Source organism: Babylonia areolata, chromosome 11 (assembly GCF_041734735.1).
Source record: "Babylonia areolata isolate BAREFJ2019XMU chromosome 11, ASM4173473v1, whole genome shotgun sequence".
Lineage (NCBI taxonomy): Eukaryota > Metazoa > Mollusca > Gastropoda > Neogastropoda > Buccinidae > Babylonia > Babylonia areolata.
The window spans coordinates 24,068,582-24,095,458 of NC_134886.1; the positions used below are offsets into that span (position 1 = coordinate 24,068,582).

General features: G+C 44.7%; 1 protein-coding gene across 1 annotated transcript; it reads left to right on the forward strand.

Moving 5' to 3' along the window:
• Positions 1-3,856: 3,856 nt before the first annotated feature.
• LOC143287184 (uncharacterized) lies at positions 3,857-25,950 on the forward strand. Its single transcript, XM_076595126.1, has 10 exons — positions 3,857-3,866; positions 8,556-8,698; positions 11,681-11,853; positions 12,965-13,100; positions 14,372-14,686; positions 15,140-15,208; positions 17,016-17,281; positions 22,489-22,643; positions 24,264-24,418; positions 25,759-25,950. The coding sequence occupies exons 1-10, from the start codon at positions 3,857-3,859 to the stop codon at positions 25,948-25,950; spliced, it is 1,614 nt and encodes a 537-aa protein (XP_076451241.1).
• Positions 25,951-26,877: the final 927 nt, after the last annotated feature.

Sequence of the window (26,877 nt, forward strand, 5' to 3'; positions counted from 1 at the left end):
TATATTTACTGGCATGTGATCATGTATATCAAAATCAAAATTAAATGATATTGATAGATATTGAGCTGTTTGTGTGAAATTGATTGGTTTATGTGATGGAGGTGTGTGTGTGCGTGTGCGTGTGTGCGTGCATATGCCCACACATGCATGCATGTACGCTAATGTGCATATGTGTGCATTTGTAGGCGTGTATGTGCATGTGTGTGTGTGTATGCATGTGAATGTGTGTGTGTGTGTGTGTGTACACATAGTGCAGGTGTGCACATGTGTGTGTGTGAATGTGTGTGTGTGTACACATAGTGCAGGTAGGTGTGCATATGTGTGTGTGTGTGTGTGTGTTTACACATAGTGCAGGTAGGTGTGCATATGTGTGTGTGTGTGTGTGTACACATAGTGCAGGTAGGTGTGCATATGTGTGTGTGTGTGTGTGTGTGTGTGTGTGTGCTTGTGGTTAACCAGCACTGCCCACCAGAGGCCAGAGGGGTTAACAGGGTAAGCACATGACATGTCACACCTACCCATAACAGGTTCTACCCGTTCAAGGCATGTTGCCCCCAAAACACCGATAGGGCCACACCCACCTACCCCCCCACGCCCCCTGTTTCTTCACAAAGCACACACCACCACCACCACCTCCACCACAACCACCACCACTCTTTGCACTCACCCTGCAGTTTTAAGAGCAGATGTAAATTTGATAACTGTAAATGAACATGTTTTTTTCAAGTTGTACTCTTGTTATTGAAGCTGGTTAGTCATGTGTGTAGTTTGATGTTGATTGTAAAATGTTTGTGTGTTGTAAGTATCACATTTCTCTTCTTTCTTTTTTTTTTTAATGATCAATTTTGCTCTCATTCTTTTTCTCCTTTCACATTATTAAGTTGCCCAACGATGTTATAAATGACAACACACACACACACACACACACATACAGCGTTTCGGTTTAAAGCCGAGAGTCAGGAACAGGTATGTGGACAGACTATAAATCTATAAATGAACCGACAGTAAGACCAACCAACCAGCCATGCCAGTTATGCCAGCCCTGAGTGTGCCTCTGGAGGTAAATGACTATACACACACACACAGCTTCAACCCTCCCACCCCACCCTCCCCCAACCCCTCACCCACTTCACTCCTCCACCACCCACCCACCCACCCACACAAGGAAAAAAAAAACCCTCAAAAGCATACAACACACCCACATCTCTATCCCCTGTGTACATGTATGCAGATCTGTCTGCCTGACTTGGGGAGAGAAGGCGAGGGGGGTTTGGGGGGGGGGGGGGGAGTAGTGAGAGTGGGGGAATCTCGGGGAGTTAGTTCTGGTGGAAAGTGAAGACAGAGACAGAGACAAAGAGAGAGGGACACACAGAGAGCGGAGACACAGAGAGAGGGACACACAGAGACAGAGACAAAGAGAGAGGGACACACAGAGAGCGGAGACACAGAGAGAGGGACACACAGAGACAGAGACAAAGAGAGAGGGACACACAGAGACAGAGACAAAGAGAGAGGGACACACAGAGAGCGGAGACACAGAGAGAGGGACACACAGAGAGCGGAGACACAGAGAGAGGGACACACAGAGACAGAGACAAAGAGAGAGGGACACACAGAGACAGAGACAAAGAGAGAGGGACACACAGAGACAGAGACAAAGAGAGAGGGACACACAGAGAGCGGAGACAAAGAGAGAGGGACACACAGAGACAGAGACAAAGAGAGAGGGACACACAGAGACAGAGACAAAGAGAGAGGGACACACAGAGACAGAGACAAAGAGAGAGGGACACACAGAGAGCGGAGACACAGAGAGAGGAGACAGAGAGGGAGAGACAGACACACAAAGAGAGAGAGACAGACACAGAGAGAGAGACATAGAGAAACTGAAACTGGAAACTTGAAATCGTTTACTGTCATTGCCTACAAAAAGGTCAGAGACATAGAGAGACAGAGAGAGAGACAGAGAGAGACACACACACAGAGACAGAAAGAGACAAAAAGAGAGAGACAGAGAGAGAGACACAGAGAGAGACAGAGACAGAAAGAGAGACAGTGAGACACACACACACACACAACACCCTGTATTAAGCCCTTCTGCAAACACACCTCGCTCTGTCCTGTTTGGGCCCAGCGTGTATAGCTGCCTGGTCAGTTCTGGTCAGTCGTTTGACTTGCAACACTGCCTGTCTGTCATTCGGTCTGGATGGAATGTATTCTTGTAGTGTTCAAATTTTTTTTTTTTTTTTTTTTTTTGAGTCGAACGACTAGAAAGATGATAATGTCCCATGGACCTTAACGAAAAGATAAAGAAGGGGGAATAAATAAAAAAAAAGATTGAAAAGTGTCACGGTGTCAAAGTGTCTCTTGTCTCTTTTTTTTTTTTTTCAAAATTTCACCCTCATTTCACCCTTATTTGCCCAGTTTCCCCCAACTCTCCATTCATTCACATCTCCCACCCCTTCTAACCGATAAAACTCAAATGTATTCACGAATTATTTAACCAAATGTCTTCAATCACCAGTATGTGTGACGGGACATTAAACAAAATTCTTCCTTCTTCTTGTCTCTTATTGTTGACCCCAAGTCTTTTTATCTTCTCTGTTCCATTTTGTTTAGATTTGTTTACCATTATAGTCATTATAGTTCTGACCTGTATCCCATGTCACTAAACCTTTTTTTTTATATTATAATTATTATTTATTTATTTATGTAAGCTTATCTATTATTTATTCACCCTTTTTTTCTCAAGGCCTGACTAAGCGCGTTGGGTTACGCTGCTGGTCAGGCATCTGCTTGGCAGATGTGGTGTAGCGTATATGGATTTGTCCGAACGCAGTGACGCCTCCTTGAGCTACTGAAACTGAAACTGAAACTAAAGTTGTACAGCTGCATGATGACAACATCAGTCTGTCCGTCAGTCTGTCTGTCTGTGGTACGTCACACAGTACGTATGCAGGACGTTGGCAAAGTCTGAGACAAGACTTCACCATGAACGCTTCTTCATTCCTGAATCGATGGACTAATCGTTCGATTGATCAACCAATCAATGAACCAAACATACCAACCGTTCGACCAACTGATCGGTCAGTCAGTCTTACCATCGATTAACTGAGCGACTGACCAACCAATCCACCTGCTCATTTGTCTTTCTGCTTGTTTTAAATGAAATTTTTAACTGATGAATAAACATGGTTATCTATCTATCTACCTACATATCTCTTTATATGTATGTATGTATGCATGTATATAGAAGAAAGTACGAACAAATAAAAGTACCAAGCACCAAACCAACCAACCAACCAACCAACTAACCACCCAACAATCGACCAAGCAACCAACCGACTGGCTAACTGATTAAAGTTAATTTATAAACCACAGCGTTGAAAACTGTCACGATAGTGAATGGCAACCAATCAAAAACAAAAGTGATCAATGCAAGCAGTGAGAACGTAAACTTTAAATTCTTTGAAAAAACACAATACCACCCCCCCTCATCCCCCACCCCCTAAAAAACAACAACAAAAAACAAAAAAACTACACCCCCCCAAAAAAACAACAACAACAGCAGACGAGTCTGACTTCTAAGGCCAGCAACAAAGTTTAAAAAGAAAAGAAACGAAAAGACAGTGAGTTTTCAGGCGAGGACCGTGCCACACATTTCACAAGCCACTACAAGTGCCACCTGGTGAACTGGACCGGATGACAAACGAAAACAGGCCACACCCTCATCTTGTCCCCCCACCCCACCCCCCTGTCCCCTCCCCCACATCCCCACCACCATGCAGTCACTCTTACGGATATTCTCCGCCCCCCACAATTTCGCGCTGCGGTCGACAAGATCATAATTTTGAACATGGTACCCGGTATAGTTGTAGCAATAGCAGCAGTAGCACTGGCACTATTGCTAATGCTGATACTAATGATCCTATTGATAATAATTATGCTAATGCTAATAACAATGCTAATAATGATACGAACAATAACAACAACAATAACAATGATGTTGACAACAACAATAATAATGATAATAATAATAATGCTACTACTACTACTACCACCACCACTACTTCTACGAATAGTATTGATACAACTTCTAGAATAGTAATGATGCTACTACTACTGATGATGATGATGAAACCCCCCACCCCCCCCAAAAAAAAAAATCTTTACGACTCACCTTGGCAACAAACATGCTACATTTCAAAACCATCATCAAGAGCATTTCTTGAAAGAAACTGATGACCTAGAGGTAATGCGTCCGCCTTGGAAGCGAGAGAATCTGAGCGCGCTGGTTCGAATCACGTCTCAGCCGCCGATATTTCACTCCCCCCTCCACTAGACCTTGAGTGGTGATCTGGACGCTAGTCATTCGGATGAGACGATAAACCGAGGTCCCGTGTGCAGCATGCACTTAGCGCACGTAAAAGAACCCACGGCAACAAAAAGGCTGTTCCTGGCAAAATTCTGTAGAAAAATCCACTTCGATAGGAAAAACAAATCAAAACTGCACGCGGGAAAAAAAATTAGAAAAAATGGGTGGCGCTGTACAGTAGCGACACATTCTCCCTCGCGCTCACCGACTTGGACAAACTGAGCATTTTATCGTGTTGCATAATTTTTGATGAAACTCACAAAAGCCATGATTTTTCCGAAACGATTAACATTTTTATAGTTTTATGAGAATAAAAGTTGTTCACAAGTCCCTTGCGCTTCGTTTTGCTTCTAAATATGTCTTCCTATATCTTACTAGGTAGCCTTTACAAAAGACGAAGTGCCGCATTTTGTGTGAATTTTGTCATGAAATCCTCAAAACGGCACTACATTTCATGAACAAAATAATATTTTGATAAGTGTATAAGAACAAAAGTTGTTTTGCGTGCTATTCTACATCTTCTTCTTTAGTAAGTACTTTTATTCGTTGCAACCATTTAGGCAGAGCAGAACACAAACTTAGAATTTTGTCGTGTTGCGTAATCTTCGATGACACTCACAAAAGTGATTACTTTCCCAAAACGATCAACATTTTGATAGTTTTATGAGAATAAAAGTTGTTCACAAGTCCCATGCGCTTCGTTTTGTTCATAAAGTGTCTTCCTATACCTAACGATTTAGCTTTGACAAAAGACGACATGCCGAATTTTGTGTGAATGTGTCATGAAATCCTCAAAACGCCACTAAATTTCACGAACAAATAATAATTGGATATACTTATAAGAACAAAAGTTGTTTAGCATGCTATCATACATCTTTTTTGTTAATAATGATTTTTCTATCTTCAATGGCTAAGGCTCTGGGAGAACAGAGCTTGATCACGGTGCGCGTTCTCGACGCGGTTGGGTGGGGTTAGAAATCACGTGATAACAGGCAGAAAGCTGCCACGTTTACGACATTATAATGATTTTCTGACATCTAGGGACATAGACGATTCCAAAAATATATGATAACACTTGCCACTATGAGTGGTACCGATTAACCTGCTGGCTGATGGACTATAAGGGAGAACTGGAACTGGTCATGGTGACAGGCTGAGTTCGACCGATGAAGAAAATTAATGTGTACATGCCTTTGGTGGAGTTCAAACAACACAACATACAGACCGACAGACAGATAGACAGACAGACATTGAGAGAGGGGGGGGGGGGTGAGGGAGAGGGAGGGATGAGGGAGAGGGAGAGAGAGATGAGGGAGAGGGGGGAAGGGATGAGGGAGAGGGAGAGAGGGATGAGGGAGAGGGAGGGATGAGGGAGAGGGGGGAAGGGATGAGGGAGAGGGGGGAAGGGATGAGGGAGAGGGAGAGAGGGATGAGGGAGAGGGAGGGATGAGGGAGGGAGGGATGAGGGAGAAGGAGGGAGGGAGAGGGAGGGAGGGAGGGATGAGGGAGGGAGGGAGAGGGAGGGATGAGGGAGAGGGAGGGAGGGAGGGAGAGGGAGGGAAGGATGAGGGAGAGGGAGGGATGAGGGAGAGGGAGGGAGGGAGAGGGAGGGAGGGATGAGGGAGAGGGAGGGCGGGAGAAGGCCAGCCGTCTTTCACTTATGTCTCCAAGAAGGACATTTCAGAAATGACACCCTCGACCAGGGTTAATGAGAGAGAGAGAGAGAGAGAGAGAGACAGAGACAGAGACAGAGACAGAGACAGAGACAGACAGACAGACAGACAGACAGACAGACCCGTCTTTCACATATGTCTCCAAGAATACTCTGGAAGGACATTTCAGAAAATTTAATGACACCCCCGACCAGGCTAAGAAAGAGGGAGAGACAAACAAACAGACAGACAGACAGACCGACCGACCGACAGACAGACAGAGAGACCTGTCTTTCGCATATGTCTCCAAGAAAACACTGGAAGGATATTATTGTACTGACACCCCCGACCAGGCTTGGAGGAGAGAGAGAGAGAGAGAGAGAGAGAGAGAGAGAGAGAGAGAGAGAGAGAGAGAGAGACAGAGACAGAGACAGAGACAGAGACAGAGAGAGACAGAGAGAGAGACAGAGACAGAGAGGGTGGTGGTGGAACCGGTCCAACTGCCTGGCCCTATTAGTGTTCCTGCAAACAAACTTGTGGAGGCCTTCGTTTTGCTAAAGGGTAAGTCAGCCGTGCAGTTGACCTCAGCAAAACCCTTCGTCATACAGTCCTGAAGGAACAACCTGTGGTGTTTTATTTCTTCTCAGGGGACTGACGGGAGGTGACAAGAAATATGAGGTCAGTTATTTGTTTTTCACTTTTACTTTTCATTTAAGTCTGCACCTTCAATTATAAACAATTTATCTTACGATGGTGATAACGATGATAGTGAATAGTATGTCGTTGTAATTGCAGTGGTAGCAGTTGTGGTGTTATCTGTCAATGTGCATACTGCAAAATCATGAACAATTGTGTATTGAATAGTATTGTTTCGTGAAATTAGCTGAAAAAACAACAAAAACCCCACGATTTACTTAATCGACTGAAAGGAGCGTGAAAGTTTCAAAGCAGTGCCAAAGTGCCAGAAAAAGGCCGCTGATATGAACCCTTCTGTCTTGGTTGGACTTGTACAGGGAAGAACTCTGCCAGGCCAAAAACTGGACTGGGAACTTTTTTTTTTTTTTTTTTGAAAGATGACTCTCTTTTCAGATTATCGCCCTTTATATTCAATTCCAGATTAAAAAAAGAATTATGTCCTTTTCGTCACTGGTTTTACATATCTTACTCCCAGTAATTAAACCAGTACTAATGATTTTGACAAGAAAGTGACACAAAAAGCATGATTTCTGGACATTCATTGCTTTTCAAAGAACTTTGTGTGTGTCAGTTCGAATGTCCTAACTCCCCTGCAAACACCATTGATATCCAGATGGTTGTGAAATTTGTCTCGTCTCCATTTTTGTTTCGTTCATTCTCCTCCCTGTCTTCCTCCCTTCCTCCCGTCCTTCCTGTCATTGTTTCTTTCTACTTCTGTCTGACTCCACCTCCTGCTTTCCTTCTTTCTCCTCCCTGTCTTCCTCCTTTCCTCCCGTCCTTCCTTTCATTGTTTCTTTCTACTTCTGTCTGACTCCACCTCCTGCTTTCTTTCTTTCTCCTCCCTGTCTTCCTCCCTGTCTTACTCCCTTCCTCCCGTCCTTCCTTTCATTGTTTCTTTCTACTTATGTCTGGCTCCACCTCCTGCTTTCTTTCTTTCTCCTCCCTGTCTTCTTCCCTTCCTCCCTGTCTTCCTCCCTTCCTCCCGTTCTTTCTGTCATTGTTTCTTTCTACTTATGTCTGACCCCACCTCCTGCTTTCTTTCTTTCTCCTCCCTCCCTTCCTCCCGTCCTTCCTTTCATTGTTTCTTTCTACTTATGTCTGACTCGACCTCCTGCTTTCTTTCATTCTTCTTTCTGTATTCTGTGTTTCCTCTTTCTGTTCTCCTTTCTTCCTGTACCGTTGTGTCCAGTCCCTTGTCTTTTTAATTTCCCAATTGTTTCATAAATATTAATCTAATTAATAGAGATGGCCACCAATTAGCCATACAACCTTTGTTTTTTTATTTGTCCTTTCTACAGTGATTTTTTCCTCATTTCCTTTTACTTTTTGTTACCTCCCCACATCTCACCTGTTTCTTCTTCTTCTTTTCCTTTTTCTTCTTCTTCTTTGGCGTCGTCGTCGTCGTTGTTGTTGTTGTCGTCTTCGTCGTCCACTTTCCTTTTCATCTTCTTGATCTTCCTTCTTCATTTTTGTCGTCAGTCGCCGTAGTCGTCACAGTTATTGTCGTGGTCTTCTTTTTCTCAGCCTTTTGCGCTGTTCTTCTTCACGCCTTGATAGCTGTTCTTGTTCACGTCTTGATAGCTGTTCTTCTTCACGTCTTGATAGCTGTTCTTCTTCACGCCTTGATAGCTCTGCAAAAGAAGAAGAAGAAGAAGAAGAAGAAAAACCCAACCTCCAAGAAGTTGTCCAGAGTTTGTGAACGAGTAGATTTGTACAACTGTGATCGTGGTGTGTGTGTGTTTTGTGTGTGTGTGTGTGTGTGTGTGTGTGTGTGTGTGTGTGTGTGTGTGTGTGTGTCAGGGTGGTGGCAGCAGTGACACTGCTGCTGGCAGTATGGGCGGCAGCGGAGGCGGGGCGGCAGAAAAGGACCTACCCCAGCAGATGTTACCCCGGGACAACTTGCTGGCCCTCTAACGAGGACATCGCTCACCTGGACAAAGTCACGGCGGGGTCTGTACTGCAGCCCTCTTCCCAGGTATGGTGGTCAGAGTGTGTGTGTGTCAGTGTGTATGGTGGTCAGTATGTATGATAGTCAGAGTGTGTGTGTCAGTGTGTATGGTGGTCAGTATGTATGATAGTCAGAGTGTGTGTCAGTGTGTATGGTGGTCAGTATGTATGATAGTCAGGATGTGTGTGTGTCAGTGTGTATGGTGGTCAGTATGTATGATAGAGTGTGTGTCAGTGTGTATGGTGGTCAGTATGTATGATAGAGTGTGTGTCAGTGTGTATGGTGGTCAGTATGTATGATAGTCAGAGTGTGTGTGTGTCAGTGTGTATGGTGGTCAGTATGTATGAGAGTCAGGATGTGTGTGTGTCAGTGTGTATGGGGGTCAGTATGTATGATAGTCAGAGTGTGTGTGTGTGTGTGTCAGTGTGTATGGTGGTCAGTATGTATGATAGTCAGTCTGTGTGTGTCAGTGTGTATGGTGGTCTGTATGTATGATAGTCAGAGTGTGTGTGTGTGTGTCAGTGTGTATGGTGGTCAGTATGTATGATAGTCAGTGTGTGTGTGTGTGTCAGTGTGTATGGTGGTCAGTATGTATGATAGTCAGTGTGTGTGTGTCAGTGTGTATGGTGGTCTGTATGTATGATAGAGTGTGTGTGTCAGTGTGTATGGTGGTCAGTATGTATGATAGTCAGGATGTGTGTGTGTCAGTGTGTATGGTGGTCAGTATGTATGATACCCCAAGGTACAGTGCTGTCCCCTGTTCTTTTTACACTGTACACAAATGACTGCAGAGGCACGGAGGAAACTCCTGTCATAAAATATTCTGATGATTCAGCAATTGAAGATCTGTCCAACTCTGATGCTATTTATTTCAGTGAAATTAAAAAGTTCTGTTCCTGGTGTGAGAAAAACTATCTGGATCTCAACGTATTGAAAACAAAAGAAATGTTAATAGATTTTCGGAAAGACCCCTTGCCTGTAGCTGACCTTGTTATTGATGGTCAAACAGTGGAGAGGGTCAATGAATATAGATATTTAGGGACCATCTTAGACAATAAGCTGACTTTTGACAGAAATGTTGATTCCATTCATAAGAAATGTCAATCTAGAATTTTTTGTTTACAGAAGCTTAGAAATGTTGGTATAAATTCAAATATTCTTCAAAGTTATTATCGATGTTGTATCGAGTCTGTGCTTACAGTTTCATTTATGTGCTGGTATGGAAGTTTGGGAGTGAGGAGTAAGCGTGTTTTGAACGATGTCATGAGTGTATGCAGTAAAATTGTGGGAGTGAAACAAGCTAGTATGCAAGAGCTGTATGAAAGTCGAGTGGTTAAAAAAAGCAGGCAGATAGCAACTGACGACACCCATATTTTAGCAAAGTATTATGAGCTATTGCCATCAGGACGACGCTACAGAACTTTTAAGTTGAAATCCAGAGCTCTGAAGACTTTTATTCCACGTTCAATCCACCTTTTAAATTCTTGAGAACTGTGTGTGTGTGTGTGCGCGCGCGCACTCTCATGTGAGACGTGTGAAAGTCCGTGCATGATAGGCTGCACCTTGTTCTAGTTGTGGTGTGTGTGTGTGTGTGTGTGTGTGTGTGTGTGTGTGTGTGTGTGTGTGTGTGTGTGTGTGTGTGTGTGTGTGTTTACTGAGCTTAAAACGTGACAATTGGTTATAATGAATGTGCAATATGTAGGAAGAATAATGTGCAATATGCAGGATGAATGTCCAATGAATATGTCTAATGCTAACGTCCATATTCTAAATATATTTCTGTTTAATAATTACGATGTAATAATTAATTGCAATGTTTTTAAAAGCGAATATGTGAAATGCTTTTATTTGAGAACATATGTTTATTACTCTTGTTTAATCAAGTTATCCGCGTGTGTGGGGTGGGGTGGGGGGGGGGGGGGGGGGGTGCGGTGCGGGTGTGTGCTGATTATCTGGTTGTGGTTTTCCGCAATTCATCTTTATTCTTATCTGTCTATTATAATCAATGTGCAGTATAGTAGGCTATGTTTATAATTATATTCAAATAATGTTTCTTAATTCTTTCTGTTTTTACATTAAGAATACTAGTTATTACCTGCAGTGTGTGGATGTATGTATGAAACGATGTATGTGATATTTTTTACATTTGTATCTTCGTAATATTTGTAGGGGCTGTTGTTGGCTTTTACAGTTATGGTCCCCATGTTGTTTACTTGTCTATGTTGTGATAATGCACCTGACCAAATTTCTCCAGTTGGAGATAATAAAGTTATTCTTATCTTATCTTATCTTATCTTATCTTATCTTATCTTAGAGTGTGTGTCAGTGTGTATGGTGGTCTGTATGTATGATAGAGTGTGTGTGTCAGTGTGTATGGTGGTCAGTATGTATGATAGTCAGAGTGTGTGTGTCAGTGTGTATGGTGGTCAGTATGTATGACAGTGTGTATGATGGCCATTGTGTATGATGGTCAGTATGATGGTCAGCATGTATGATAGTATATAAGATAGTATGTATAATCGTATATATGATAGTGTGTATGTATGTATGTATGTATGTATGTATGTATTATAGTACATATGATAGTCAGTGTGTTTGATAGTATGTATGTTTGATAGTACATATGGCAGTAGTGTGTGTGCTAGTCAGTATGTATGATGATATGTATGATAGTAAGTATGCATGATCGTGTGTATGATTGTCAGTATGTATGATAATATGTTTGATAGTATGTGTGACTGTATATATGATAGTGTGTACAATAGTATGTATGATATTATGTATGATAGTCAGCATGTATGATAGTCCGTGTCCACAACCACTTTCTTGAACAATCCAAATCGACATTTTGTGCTTGAAATTAATGCCCTGGCATTGTCGTGATTAGGACAGGAAAAAAAACAAACAAACAAACAAACATAAAGCAGCCTTGTCTGCATGCTTGCGACATTCGTTGTACATGTTGAATAACTGACACCCCCCTCCATCACCACCCTCTGTGTCCTCCAGAATTACCGAGACAACATCCTGTATGCAAATGAGCGCATGACGAAACATCCGGGTCTCGTGCTGCTGGCGCTGTCAGTGGATGACGTGCAGAAAGGGGTGCTGTTTGCCAGAAAGTTCCACCTTCTGCTGTCAGTGCGTGCCGCCAATGCCCTCAAATATGACTACTTTGGAAGGTAATGACGAAAATCAATGCCCTCAAAATTAATATGACTATAGTGGGATGTAATGCTTATACACAATGCCCTCATATGTGACTATACTGTAAGGTAATCATTATAACCAGTGCACTCAAGTGTTACTATACTGGAAGGTAAAGATTATAGCCAATGCCCTCAAATATTACTATACTGGAAGGTAAAGATTATAGCCAATGCCCTCAGATATTACTATACTGGAAATTAAAGATTATAATTAATGTCCTCACACATCACTATACTGGAAGGTAATGATTATAGCCAATGCCCTTAGATATCACTATACTGGAAGGTAAAGATTATAGCCAATGCCCTCAGATATCACTATACTGGAAGGTAAAGATTATAGGCAATGCCCTCAGATATTACTATACTGGAAGGTAATGATTATAGCCAATGCCCTCAGATATTACTATACTGAAAGGTAAAGATTATAGTCAATGCCCTCAGGTATTACTATACTGGAAGGTAAAGATTATAGGCAATGCCCTCATATCACTATACTGGAAGGTAATGATTATAGCCTATGCTCTCAGATTTGACAGTTACTGGAAGATATTGATTGTGCGTATGTAAAATACACAGACGAGAGACACACTGAAACTGAAAACGTTTCACTGAAGATTGGCCATTGGTCACAATTCAAAACAGGGGATGGAGGAGGGAGAGATGGGAGTGACGGTGGGGGAAGTGCATTCGTGTGTGTGTGTGTGTGTGTGTGTGCGCGCGCGCGCGCGCGTGCGCAAGGTTGTTTTCAGGTAAACGCCCGCATCATGCTCTTAACACACACACACACACACACTTTCTCTCCCCCTCTCTCTCTTTCTTTCTTTCTCTCACTCACTTACTCACAGAAACGCACGCAAACACTCGTACATACAAGCGCATACACACCCCAAGACACACACACAGACACACACACAGACACAGACACATACACACACACACACACACACACCAACAATCCCACCCACCCACACCCACCCCCCCCAACCCCAACCCCCCCCCCCAACGCCACGCTCGCGCCCCCCAGCCCCCCCCCCTCCCCCCTCCCCACGAACACCAAAGGTACGCTTTGTCGTCTCCACAGACTAAGTAACGATGGAGGCTTTGTGATCGACGTGTCGGGCCTGAAGGCAGTGACGGCCAGCACCGTCACCACATCCAACGACCCGGGCTCCGTCAACGTGCAGAGTGGCGCTACCTGGCAGGAAGTCTACGCCGCTGTGAGTAATGCATGTGTCTGTGTCTCTCTGTGTCTCTCATCACAGCATTGTCCGCTGTGAATAATGCAGGTGTCTGTATCTCTCTGTGCCTTTCTGTATCTCTCTGTGTCTCTCTGTATCTCTCTGTGTCTCTTTCTGTATCTCTGTGTCTCTCTGTATCTCTCTGTATCTCTCTGTGTCTCTCTGTATCTCTGTCTCTCCGTATCTCTCTGTGTCTCTCATCACAGCCCTGTCCGCTGTGGGTAATGCTTGGGCGAAGTCCTGTCAACGTCTTTAGTGTCAGCAGTTTCAGTTTTAGTTTCTCAAGGATGCGTCACTGCGTTCTGAAAAACCCGTATATACGCTACAACACATCTGCTAGGCATATGCCTGACGTATATACGCTACAACACATCTGCTGGCCAGCAGCATAAGCCAACGCGCTTCGTCAGGCCTTGAGTGCATGCGTGTATATTTGAGTACGTATCAGAGCGGATACTTGGTGTGTTTTTTTCGGCCAATGGCCATCTCTTTTCCCAGAGCTGAACGTGCTGTTGGTTTAAACGGGGAGACTGGAACCACACAGTCCAGGGTCACCCACTTCAAGGATACGTCCTTGGGAGTGTTGCTCTAATTTCCTGACCAACACTGCAGGTGTCTGTATCTCTTGGGCCTGGTTGATGCCGGGATATAGTATGAGACTACAGCCTTGTCCGCCGCGGCGAAATTGATAGGACTTGTGATCCAGTGTTCAGGGTTCGAGGCCCCCGTTTCAGTACGGTATCGTGCCGTCAGGGTAGGCACTTTACTCCGGTTTTTTTCACTCCACCCAGGTGTAAACGGGTACCTGACTCTGGTTGGGGAAGGTGAAAACGGCGGAAGGAGAGCAGTGGGACCCGCCTTCCTGTGCCGAACATTAGACACGGTGGATATGAATTCACTGCCGATATCGTCGTAAGAGGTTGGGGGGTGGGGGTGGGGGCATTTAACACTTTTTTTTAAACAGCCTTGTTATGTGGACCTAAAGCAAAATGGACCACCATAGTGTGTGTGTGTGTGTGTGTGTGTGTGTGCACACACAAATATGTATGAATTCAATGCCAACCACGACCCCACCACATCCACCAACCGCACCACACCAACCATCCCCACCAACCGCACCACACCAACCAACCCCACCCTACCCCCACTCCGGCCCCTCCCCCTCTCCCCCGGCCCCTCCCCCTACCCCCGTCACCCACCACACACCCACACACCCCAAACTGAGCGAGGTGCACGTGCCGTGTGGCCAGGTGGAAGGGTCAGGCAGGGTGGTGGTGGGCACCAACCCCTCTGACAGCGTCCTGGACACCACCGTCTACCCGGGCATCTCCCCGATGTCACGTGCCCTGGGGCTGGTGTCCGACAACCTCCTGAGTGCCCGAGTCGTTCTGGCCGACGGTCGGCTGGCCACAGTGAGTGCCGGTGGGGTGACAGTGGACAGCGATGACGCAGAGGGCCCCTACGTGACCAACGACCCGGAGCTCTTCTACGCGCTGAGGGGAGGAGGGTACAACTTCGCTGTTCCGGTGTCCTTCACCTTCCGGTTGTACTTCCCGCCTTTCCAGGTTAGTGCATGGTGTGGTGGTGGTGTTTTTATAGGGTGGACGCTGAAGCCTACCTGTGGGTACAAAACATCGTGATATGTTGGTGTCTATGTTCAGTCTTTGTGTGTGTGTGTGTGTGCGTGCGTGCGTGCGTGCGTACGTGCGTGCGCACGTGTGTGTGTGTGTTTCTGTGATTGAAAATTCGCTGGGGATGGCTGTCGTATTGGGACAATTATTCCCAGGCAAGTTCAGAGAACATACTTATATTCCGCCCACCAGGTGATGGCTGACAGGGAGTAAGCATGCTTTCAGTCACTGACTAAATGGCTCCAGAGAAGGTGTGTTCTTCGTTGTTCACTGATCCCAAGGAATATTTTTTCTTAATCTTCATCTTCTTCTTCAGCTACTTATCGATAGATCCCAGGTGTGTTCATCAATCACTGGCCAGTTATCACCTGTGTGTGTCCTGGACAGGTGGCCTATGTGGACGGACTGTACAAGCTGTACGTCAACGGGCAGTTCCTGGGCCGGGACGCTCTCAAGGTGAGCACCCTGATTACCCATTACCTGATTGCTTGAATTGTGTGAGTGTGTATATTTCCGGCCTTGTAGTATTACTTGAATTGTTTACAGACTGTATATATTTCCGGTCTTATAGCATTATTTGAATTGTTTACAGACTGTATATATTTCCGGTCTTATAGCATTACTTGAATTGTTTACAGAGTGTGTATATCTCCGGTCTTATAGCATTACTTGAATTGTTTACAGACTGTATATATTTCCGGTCTTATAGCATTATTTGAATTGTTTACAGTGTGTATATTTCCGGCCTTGTAGTATTACTTGAATTGTTTACAGAGTGTATATATTTCAGGTCTTATAGCATTATTTGAATTGTTTACAGAGTGTGTATATCTCCGGTCTTATAGCATTACTTGAATTGTTTACAGACTGTATATATTTCTGGTCTTATAGCGTTACTTGAATTGTTTACAGTGTGTATATTTCCGGCCTTGTAGTATTACTTGAATTGTTTACAGAGTGTATATATTTCCGGTCTTATAGCATTACTTGAATTGTTTACAGTGTGTATATCTCCGGTCTTATAGCATTACTTGAATTGTTTACAGAGTGTGTATATCTCCGGTCTTATAGCATTACTTGAATTGTTTACAGAGTGTGTATATTTCCGGTCTTATAGCATTACTTGAATTGTTTACAGACTGTATATATTTCCGGTCTTATAGTATTACTTGAATTGTTTACAGACTGTATATATTTCCGGTCTTATAGCATTACTTGAATTGTTTACATACTGTATATATTTCCGGTCTTATAGTATTACTTGAATTGTTTACAGAGTGTGTATATCTCCGGTGTTATAAACAGGCACCATTGTCCAGTGGCTTTGAATGCATTGTAATATCGACAGCCGGCGTGTGCGCGAGATCCGCTTTTGTTTGCATCTGTTGAAGGGACGTGGACAAAAAGGAAAGCAGCTGTGTAGGCTGCACGATAGCTTGCATTCATTCATCGACTGTAGTGTTTAAATGCTGGCGCCAGCCTACGCGAACGCACGCACGCACGCATGCACGCACACACACACACACGCATACACACACACACACACACACACACACAAACACACACACACTTAAAACCTCTTTTGCCGCCTTTCTCCTGAAACTAATACCATGACAGCAAACGACGACAGAAAAGACTGAACCGACCGATAGCATTGCACGTGTTCGTGGTGGGTATTGTATTGCTCTTTTTGTCACAAACAGATTGCTCTGTGTGAAATTCGGACTGCCCTCCACAGGGAGAGCGCGTCGCTACACTCAGAGCGCCATCCATCTTTTTTTTTTTTTTTTTCCTGCCTGCAATTCTATTTATTTTCCTATCAAGGTGGATTTTTCTACAGAATTTTGCTAAGGACCACGCATTTGTTGCCGTAGATTCTATTACGTACGTTAAGTGCATGCTGCACACAGGACCTCGGTTAATCGTCTCATCCGAATGACCAGCGTCCAGGCCACCACTCAGGGTCTAGTGGAGGGGGAAATAATACTGGCGATTATGGGATTCGAACCAGTGCGCTCAGATTCTCTCACTTCCTAAGCAGGACGCGTTACTTTGTCTTCTTCGTTCGTGGTCTGCAATTCCCACGTTCACTCGTATGTATTCGAGCGGGCTTTTACCTGTACGACCATTTTCACGCCGCCATGTAGGCAGCCATACTCCGTTTTTCGGGGGAGGACGCTATACCTATAGGCCAACACTCCACGTGTGTGTGTGTGTGTGTGTGTGTGTGTGTGTGTGTGTGTGTGTGTGTGTGTGTGTGCAGTTCGTTCTCCGCGAGGTGCAGGACCTGCCCACGGAATGGGGCGGCTACGTGATGGTGGACGGGTCACCCTCCACAGTAGACCCCGCGGACAGGGGCACGGTGGCTGTCAACCTGTTCCACTACGGGCCGTGGTCAGGCACGGGTGTCAGCTCCATCACCAACCTGCTCAACTACTCCCCGTCGTTCGTCAAGGACCGCTTTGACGTCAATGTCGTGGACAACTTCCAGCAGTATCGCGGGGCTGCTGGGGAGAAGGATGTGTTCGAGTCAGTGTCTGATGAACGGGTGTTTTTTTTATATCATTGATTATTTTTTAAAATTTAATTTATTTTATCTTATTCTATTTTATTTCATTTCATTTTATTTTATCTTATCCTAATTTATTTCATTCTATTTTATTATATTTTATTTCGTTCCATTTTATCTTATTTTATTTTATTCTAGTTTATTTCATTTTATTTTAATCTATTCTATTTCATTCCATTTTTATTTTATTTCATTTTATTTTATTTCATTTCATTTTATCTTATTTTATTTCATTTTATTTTATTTCATTTCATTTTATCTTATTTTATTTCATTTCATTCCATTTTATTTCATTCCATTCCATTTTATTTTATTTCATTCCATTTTTTATCTTATTTTATTCTATTTCATTCCATTTATTTCATTTTATTTGATTTTATTCAATTTTATCTTATTTTATCTCATTTCATTTTATTTTAATTTATTTCATGAGAGTATTACTTGAATTGTTTACAGGGTGTGTATATTTCCTATCTTTTTAAAGATACAGCATTTATTACCCGGGGGTTCTATGGCCAGTGGCTTTGACTGCATTGTAACATCTACAGTGTGTGCGAGATCCACTTTTGTGTTGTCTGCATCTGTGGGAGGGATGCGGCGCTTGTTTGATCTCAGATATGAAACTGTTGATTAGATTTGATATTCAATATGATTTTGATTTGATTTAATTTGGTTTGGTTTGGTTCGAATTTTATTCGTTACCGTTACTATTCTTCTTGTTCTTGTTCTACTACTACTACTACTACTACTACTACTACTACTGTTATTATTATTCTTCTTCTTCTTATTATTATTATCATCATCATTATTATTGTTATTATTCATATTCTTCTTTTTCTTCTACTTCTTGTTATACTTCTTCTTCTTATCATCATCATCATCATCATCACTATCATTATCATTATTATTATGATGATGAGGATGATGATGATATAGTGAAAATAATAATAATAATAATAATAATAATAATAATATTCTTCTTCTTCTTCTTATTATTATAATGATGATGAAGATAATGATATTGAAAATAGTAGTAGTAGTAGTAGTAGTAGTAATGATGATGATGATATTATTATTATAATAATGATAATAATAAAAATAGTAGTAGACGTAGTAATAATAATGAACATGATGATGATGATGATGCTGATAATGATGATGATGCTAATAATAATAATAATAATGGAGTCTCCCGTCGGTCCGACGGATGAGTAGGCAGGCAGGCTTATCTGTCGGTGTGTGTCATCATATGGGAGAAGAGGCCGATTCTGGATGCGCAGCACTTCCCACAGGTGTTGCAAGGGAAAACGTCTCCAGAAGTTGAGCCCTGCTTCCTTCGCTCACGCTTCTCCTTAATGGCCAGCATTCTCTTGTTTTCAAACGTCTTTATGCCACTAGAGCACAGCATCCTCCAGCGACAGCGGTCAAGGACATCAGTTTCCCAGGAAGCGATGTCTATGTCACAGGCTTTGAGGTTTGTCTTCAAGGTGTCCTTGAAGCGCTTGCAGGGTCTTCCAAGTTCACGGTGGCCTTCCTTCAGCTGGCCATACAAAAGCATCTTCGGGATCCTGCTGTCTGTCATGCGGACAACGTGTCCTGTCCAGCGTAGCTGGCACTGGATAAGCAGGCTTTCGATGCTGGGCAGGACGCTCCTCTCTAGGACCTGGAGGTTGGAGACCCTGTCTTGCCACTTTATGTCGAGGATCTTTCGTAGGCATCTGTGGTGAAACTGCTCAAGTTGTTGAATGTCACGGCGATACGTCGTCCACGTTTCACAGCAGTACAACAAAGTGGTCAGCACAACAGCTCTGTAGGTTTTCATCTTGGTGCTGAGCCTGATGCCTTTGTTGTTCCACAGCCTGTTGTTGAGTCTGCCAAAGGCGGAGCTGACCGTGGCGATGCGCAGCGTCACTTCTGCATCAAGGTCTCCGTTGCTGCACAGGGTGCTGCCCAGGTAGCAAAACTTGTCGGCTGACTTGATCTCTGTGTCATTGATCTTGATTGCAGGTGGGGGGGGAGGCACTGGCGTTCTTTGAGCTAGCCGGTTGGTACCTGGACTTGGTCTTGCTGAGGCTGATGGTGAGTCTAAAACGCCTGCAGGAGGTTGAGAACCTGTCCGTAATGAACTGCATGTCCTCATGGGTGTGTGCAGCAAGCGCACAGTCATCAGCGAAGAGGAACTCTCTCATCAGTGCCTCAAACACCCTGGACTTGGCATGGAGTCGTCGCAAGCTGAAAAGTTTGCCATCTGTGTGAAACTGAATGTAGATGCCCCGGTCACAGTCTTGGAAGGCGTCAATCAGCATGGCAGAGAAGAGAATGAAGAACAGTGTGGGTGCCAAGACGCAGCCCTGCTTCACTCCATTTACCACAGGGAAGGGATCCGACATGTCAGTATTTTCCTGTACTCTCGCTTGCATGCCATCGTGGAAAGACGCAATCAGCTGGATTAGGCTCTCTGGGCAGCCGAACTTTAGGAGGATCTTCCACAGACCATGGCGGTTCACCGTGTCAAAGGCCTTAGTCAGGTCTACAAAGACCACGTGGAGCTCCTTGTTCTGCTCACGGCACTTCTCTTGCATCTGGCGTATAGCAAACACCATGTCACATGTTCCCCTGCCTGAGCGGAAGCCGCACTGTGCTTCAGGGATGACTGTGTTGGAGACATGGTCGACCAGTCTGTTCAGTATGATGCGGGTGAAGATCTTGCCAGTGATGCAGAGGAGAGAGATTCCACGGTGGTTATCGCAGGATGTTTTGTCTCCCTTCCGTTTGTAAATGTGGACAATAGAAGCATCCTTGAAATCCTGGGGGACCTCCCCTCTCTCCCAGATAGACTGGAACAGGGCGGTCAGCTTGTCTGTCAGCACCTCGCCTCCATACTTGTAGATGTCAGCCTGGATTCCATTTGCTCCTGGTGCTTTTCCTGACGTTGTCAGCTTCAGGGCCTTCCGGGTCTCGGCCTTGGTGGGAGGGGCAGCTAGCGAGTCATTGACTGGTAGCTGTGGGAGGGCTGCAATTGCCTCGTGAGATACGGACGAGTCCCTGTTGAGGATGGTGTTGAAGTGCTCTGCCCAGCGGGCAAGGATGTCTTTCTTGTCTGTCAGGAGGGTGGTCTGATCCGAGGCTCGGACAGGGGTTGATCCTGTGACTCTCGGCCCATAGTTCGGAGACCATCATGGAAGATCTTCATGTCGTGAGCATCAGCAGTGGACTGAAGCTCTTCGGATTTTCTATCCCACCAGGTGTTCATCTCATGCAGCCTCTTCTGTACGAGTTGCTTGGTTTGCAAGAACTGGTTCTCCTTCCTCTGGCAGTCTTTATCGGAAATGTGATCCTGATGCCGTATATGCAGTGTGTTCAGGAGCTTGGAGATTCCAGAGTCGTTCTCGTCAAACCAGTCTTTGTGGCTCCTCTGTACAAAGCCGAGTGTGTCAGCTGCTGCGGTGTACACAGCATCTCTAAAGGTGCTCCATACCTCTTCTACATCAGTCGATGCAGGAATTTCTTGGAGAGCTACTTGGATTTGCTGCTGCAGCACGTCCTTGGTGATAGGGAGGCGGTGGATGTTCAGCTTCCTAGGGGGTTTCTGCCTGGCTGGTTGGAGCTTGCGTGCAAGTCTGATGTTCATCTTGCTGCGTACCAGGCGATGGTCAGACCAACAGACTGCTCCTCTCATGCAGCGTGTAGTGGAAACATCACCTCTGTCCCTCTGCCGGACAATCACATAGTCCAGCATGTGCCACTACTTGGAGCGGGGGTGCATCCATGTGTTCTTGTACTTGTCCGCTTGTTGGAAGAGGGTGTTGGTGATGGTCAGTCCATGCTGCGCACAGAGCGAGAGCAAAAGCAGCCCGTTGGAGTTGCACTTGCCAGTGCCATGCTGTCCTAGGACTTTTGGCCACGAGGAGAAGTCCACGCCGACGCGGGCATTGAAATCCCCAAGATGATCAGCCTGTCCTTTCTGTCTACCGCTGAAATGGTGCGGCTGAGCTCCTCGTAGAAAGCTTCTTTGGTGTCATCAGGGTTGGTCATCGTCTGGGCATAGCAGCTGATGACAGTGGCGAAGCGATCCTTGGACAGCTTCAGACGCAGGGTCATTAGCCTGTCGTTTATCCCATGTGGAAGGCTGTCAAGCTGTCGTGCAAGTTTTGTTCATATGGCAAAGCCCACGCCTGAGGTTCTTGGGGTGCCATCTGGCTTCCCAATGCAGTAGAAGGTGTAGCCCCCTCCAACTTCCTCCAGCTGGATTTCACCTGCAAACCTGGTTTCGCTCAGAGCTGCTATGTCCACCTAGCAATGAGCGCTGTGCGTCTTTCTGGTCTGTCGTCTCTGTCTAAGAGGGTGCGAACATTCCAGGCACCCAGAGTAAGGGCATGACTCCTGGTTCTTTTCTTTTGTTGTTTTCGACCGCGATTGTTGGATGTCCAAGTAGGTGCGGTTTCCTACTAGGTACTAGGTGAGGCAGGCTTTGTTTGGGGATCCTTTTATCTCTTCCCCATGTGGGGAGAACAGTGCTGTTCCTAAAAAGGGCTGCTCTGACACTGTGGGAGGATACGGGCGCCGCATCTGCCCCAGTCTACGGCGGACGACCATCACCCCACAGCCGCCTGCGTGCAGAGTCGTGACTAGGAACTGCCAGCAGCATCCTCTGCCTGTCCCAGTTACCAGTTCTCCATCACCTCAGGGCTTGGGAAAGCTGGGTGTTGAAGGACTAGCTCGTCGTTTCGACATTAGCCAGGTTGCCTGACCAGCACAGGTGACTTTTTTTTTTAGTGAGGAGGGGTTGTGAAGTCCCTTCCCCACTCTCTCTCCTACCGAAGCTCACAGTCCCACAGGTGCAGATACTGCCACGTGTAGGACGACCTCGGCAGGTGCAGGTTTTTTTCTTCGGAGTTCCGTCTCCTAGAAGGACTTCCAGCCAAGGATAATAGCTCCCCCTGCCCTTTAGTCATCCTCTTCCGCCTTCACAGCCGTTGGGAAAGGTTTCATCTTCCGCCTGGTCCGTCGTTTGGAGACTTCACATGTGGCAGGTAGTACTGGGTTACATGGTACCAGTAGCAAGGGCTATGCCCCTGACCTGACACAATAATAATAATAAAAACTATCATCATCATCATCGTCATCATCATCATCATCATCATCTGTACTGACCGTGTACTCACAGCTCCTGGCCCAACGCCTACCTAGCCAACACCCTGATCGGCAGAGACGTCTTCAACAACAACACCAGGCTTGACGAGTTTGTCGACTTCCTCCTGGACGTTGTCAACGCTCCAGCCGTGGACTCCAACCTCCGCTGCATCGCTCGTCTCTTGGGAGGTGCGTTTTTCTGGGGAGGTGTGTGTGTGTGTGTGTGTGTGTGTGTGTGTGTGTGTGTGTTGGGGTTAGGGGCATAGGGTGGGCTAATTGGGGAAAGTTGGGAGAGAGAAGGGTTGGGGGTTTTAAAACCTGGACTTTAACCCCATGACTGTTGAAGCTTGGTAAAATGAGATCAATGTGGCTTGAGTCTGAAGTGCAGTCATAACTTTATGCGCACTTTTCGACAGCGTGACAGATTTTGCTGAACATATATACTGCAACCCTGAAAGAGGAAGAACGTCAAACATCGAGTGGTGACTAACACCCTGATCTTTCAGTTCATTCTGATATCATCATCTTAGATGAACAGACTATAAATAAATAAAGATTCCAGTTCATTCTGATCTCAGCAAGGTCACAGCCCTTTAGTGACAGGCCCACTGGTGGACAGCAGTCAAGGGGTTAATAAGCGGGCACTTCTATGATGTTGTCTGTTTTGTGGTTTGAGTAAAAAAATAAAATAAAAAAAAAGGGGGGGGGGGGGGGGGGGAGGGGGGACTGAGAACATGGGGTCCCGCCTTTCTGTGCCCAGTCCTGGACACAGTGGGTATGAATTCTCTGCCCTAATGGCCATAACAGATATAGAACCTTAAACTCTTTAACATACAGTCACCCTTTAGCATTGTTGGGGCTGTTAGTGTGTGCATGTCATGATCACTGTACCGTACCACGACTGTGATTCTTTTCAAGTGGTTTGAACAATGAAAAATGATCTGGCGGGACATGTTGATGGGATGATCACAGGCACACTGCATGACTATCACTGTGCTCAAGTTTGCATCCCGCTCCTCCCCACCTCCATGTTTGAGGGAGTTTTGGTGTTGAAACCGTTGAAACTGTTTTGGTGGTTAGTGTTGTGACGTGTCTTCAGTCCTGGTCTCGCCCTGTGTGTCGTCTGGGCTCCAGGGCAAAACAAACCCCTTGACTGGCAGGGGAAAAAAAAAAACACAAGTAAAAAGTGGCGTAACAATCCGTGAATCAATACAGATATCAGTAACGAACTTCTGAAACGTCTACAGATATACCACTCCAGATTTAATGGGTGAATTTTCAGCCTTCCAGAGTTTTTTTTCCCTTTCTTTTGATGATTATCATCAATGATGTCACTATGGACGTATGTACTACGTCCTACTTCCAGAGTTATTTCCCTTCTTTTGATGATTCTCATCAATGACGTCACTATGGACGTATGTACTACGTCCTACTTCCAGAGTTATTTCCCTTCTTTTGATGATTATCATCACTGACGTCACTATGGACGTATGCACTACGTCCCCGGGCAGTGAAGGGTTGATATGAAATGATTAAAATGGAGCGAGATCAGGGTGAAATAAAGCTGTCATGTTTCTCTAAGGCATCATTATCTTTTAGTTACACACCCCACGTTCCTTTCTTCTTCTTCTTCTTCTTCATCTTCTTCTTCTTTTTCATCTTCTTCTTCTTCAACCAGTCAGTGAAACAATCAATCAGCGTCATCACAGTGAGGTGAATGTCATGTTATTTACTGTCATCGTTGGAAATCGTCATCCGCATTGCGTGGTGAGCTTGACGTAATATTTCTGGCGGTATGACGTCACGCAGGTCAAATCGCCACCAAGGCTAGCATGACTGACGCCGTAAGCCCTGAGTTCCGTGACGCAGTGATGTCTGTGACGTGTGGTGTGACGTGGAGGGACAGTCTGCTGAAGGAGAGCGAGTACATCTCCCTGGCCATGCGGGGGGCTGCTGCGCTCAGGGTAAGGAGGAGGAAGGTGGTGATGATGATACTACTACTACTACTACTACTAATGTTCTTCTTCTGATGATATTAATATGAAGAAAAAAAAAGAAGTAGAAGAAAAAGAAGAAGAAGTAGAAGGCTTTTTTCTGGAGCAGCTGAGCTCAGGGTAATGATGATGATGATTGCGATAATGATGATGACGACGACGACGATAGTGATGATGGTAATGATGATGACGACGATGATGATGGTAATGATGAAGATGTTAGTGATGATGATAATGATGACGACGACGACGATGGTGATGATGGTAATGATAATGACGACGATGATGATGGTAATGATGAAGATGTTAGTGATGATGATGATGATGACGACGACGATGGCGAAGTAAGAATGTGTGGAAAGAACTGACGTTCTTCCTGGTGTCGACAGTTATTACGAAGCCAATTAGACTTATTAAAGTTTATCAGTCACCTTCCCCTCCCCCTCACCCCCCCAGCCCCCCCCCCCCCCCCTGCCCCCACTTGGAGAGAGACAGACAGACAGAGAGAACGCAATATGATAAATACGACTGTCTTGTTTTGCCTGCAGTTTGTTTTCTCAGCTCTGCGGCCTTCTCAAACAAACACTTGAGTTGCTAAGCAGTGTCGCAGGGTTGAGTCAGAAACGCAAAGAGAGGATTTATGATTCAGCACACATCTATCCATATGGCGTGGATTTGGCTCGATTGTTTCACAATGATTTAAGCGGTGTTGGTTTTTTTGTTTGTTTTTTGTTTGTTTTGTTTTTGTTTGTTCTTTATTTTCTCTTCAGGGATGGCTGGCTGGTGGAGTGTGTGTGATTGTGTGGTGTGAATGTCAAGCCTGTAGTTGCACAGTTAATTTCCAATCGGATGAAATAAACATGGCATTGTATTGTATTATATTGCATTGTATTGCAGTGTATTATATTGTCGTGTAGTGTATCTTATCTTATTCCATCTTTGGGTTTATAGTTTTGTCACAGTGACATAAGACATCTCGTTAATGATTCTAAACCACTTTATTACACATTCATTCTGAGGTCATGTACAAAGAAGGATTTGTCTTTCGCTACTGGACGCGTACTTTCATAGAATAAATCGAGACACACGCAAAGCCGCACATACTTACGTATTGTATTGTATTGTATTGTATTGTATTGTATTGTATCGTATCTTATCATATCGTATCGTATCGTATTGTATTCCATTGCATTCCACCTCACTGTATTGCATTGTATTATTTCCGATAATGACGACATTGACGATAACGACGACGGTGACGATAACGATGACGGTGACGATGCTGACAATGCCCGATGTGGTGCGTGCAGTCTTTCGGCAAAGGAGTGGACCCCAGGTTCGCTCAAGAAGACCTGGAGGACTGGAAGAGTGCCGTCTTCTCCAGCAAGTACAGTGACCTGCTGGAGACCAAGAGTCGCTGGGACATCGACAACTTCCTGTGGAACTACAACCACATCGCCTCCGACTTCCGGCTGAACTGCCGGCGCGGAAAGTGCCACTGAAAGTAGTCCCATGCCGCGGAATAGTTCATTGTTGTTAAAAGCCACCACACCACCAGAATGGCCATTATATGATTTGCTTGATCGAAAGAGAAGGCTGCGCTGGCAAGATTTGTTTCCTGTCAATGTTGATGTGATAACCATACTGTTTGTTGCAAAGGTGTCTCCTTTCTTTCTCAGTATATACGTTTGTTTTATCTGTTCGTCTGAAGTTCGTTGACTCAAACTGTGCAGTTATTTTCGGGTATTCTTAGCATTTTAAGATTAGGCATTTTACACGTGGGATTTTTTTTTACGATTTGATGATACTAAGGACAGCTTGGATGTGTGTTGTTAAGGCAATGATCATTGACATTGAGAAAATGGCGGAGATCGCAACCAAGCAACAAACGAAAAGCTTGGCGAACTTGAAACTGGTTACAACAATATAATACAGACATTGTCTTATTTGTCAATACTTTTCATGTATAATTACACTGTATTTGAGGACCCTCAACGGAAGCCAACTGATATGATATAAAATGGATTGCTGTCGATCTGCGGATAAATTTTTAGGAAAGAATTGAATATTCTTTTTACTCACAATATATCCTCTGAGGAATTTTAGTTTGATTATCAGACAGAGAAATAAAGGTCTTTGCTAATATGGATTGATTTACTGAGTATGTGTTTGTGCCTGTTTGACAGAATGAATTGTCAATGAGCAAGTCAAACAAATAATCTTCTCTGTACAATGAGTAGAGCTGAAACCACACACACACACACACACACACACACACACACACACACTTGCACATACGCCCGTATACAAACACGCAAACTCACGTCTACACACACACACACACACACACACACACACACACTCTTCCCCCCAAAATACATACACACTCGCACACACACACACATACACACACACCACTCACACACACA

Excerpts from the sequence above, each read along its gene's own strand:
- LOC143287184 (XM_076595126.1), top strand. Across the intron at positions 8,699-11,680 it reads TACTGCAGCCCTCTTCCCAG|AATTACCGAGACAACATCCT; the intron begins GTATGGTGGTCA and ends TGTGTCCTCCAG. Across the intron at positions 13,101-14,371 it reads GGCAGGAAGTCTACGCCGCT|GTGGAAGGGTCAGGCAGGGT; the intron begins GTGAGTAATGCA and ends CCGTGTGGCCAG.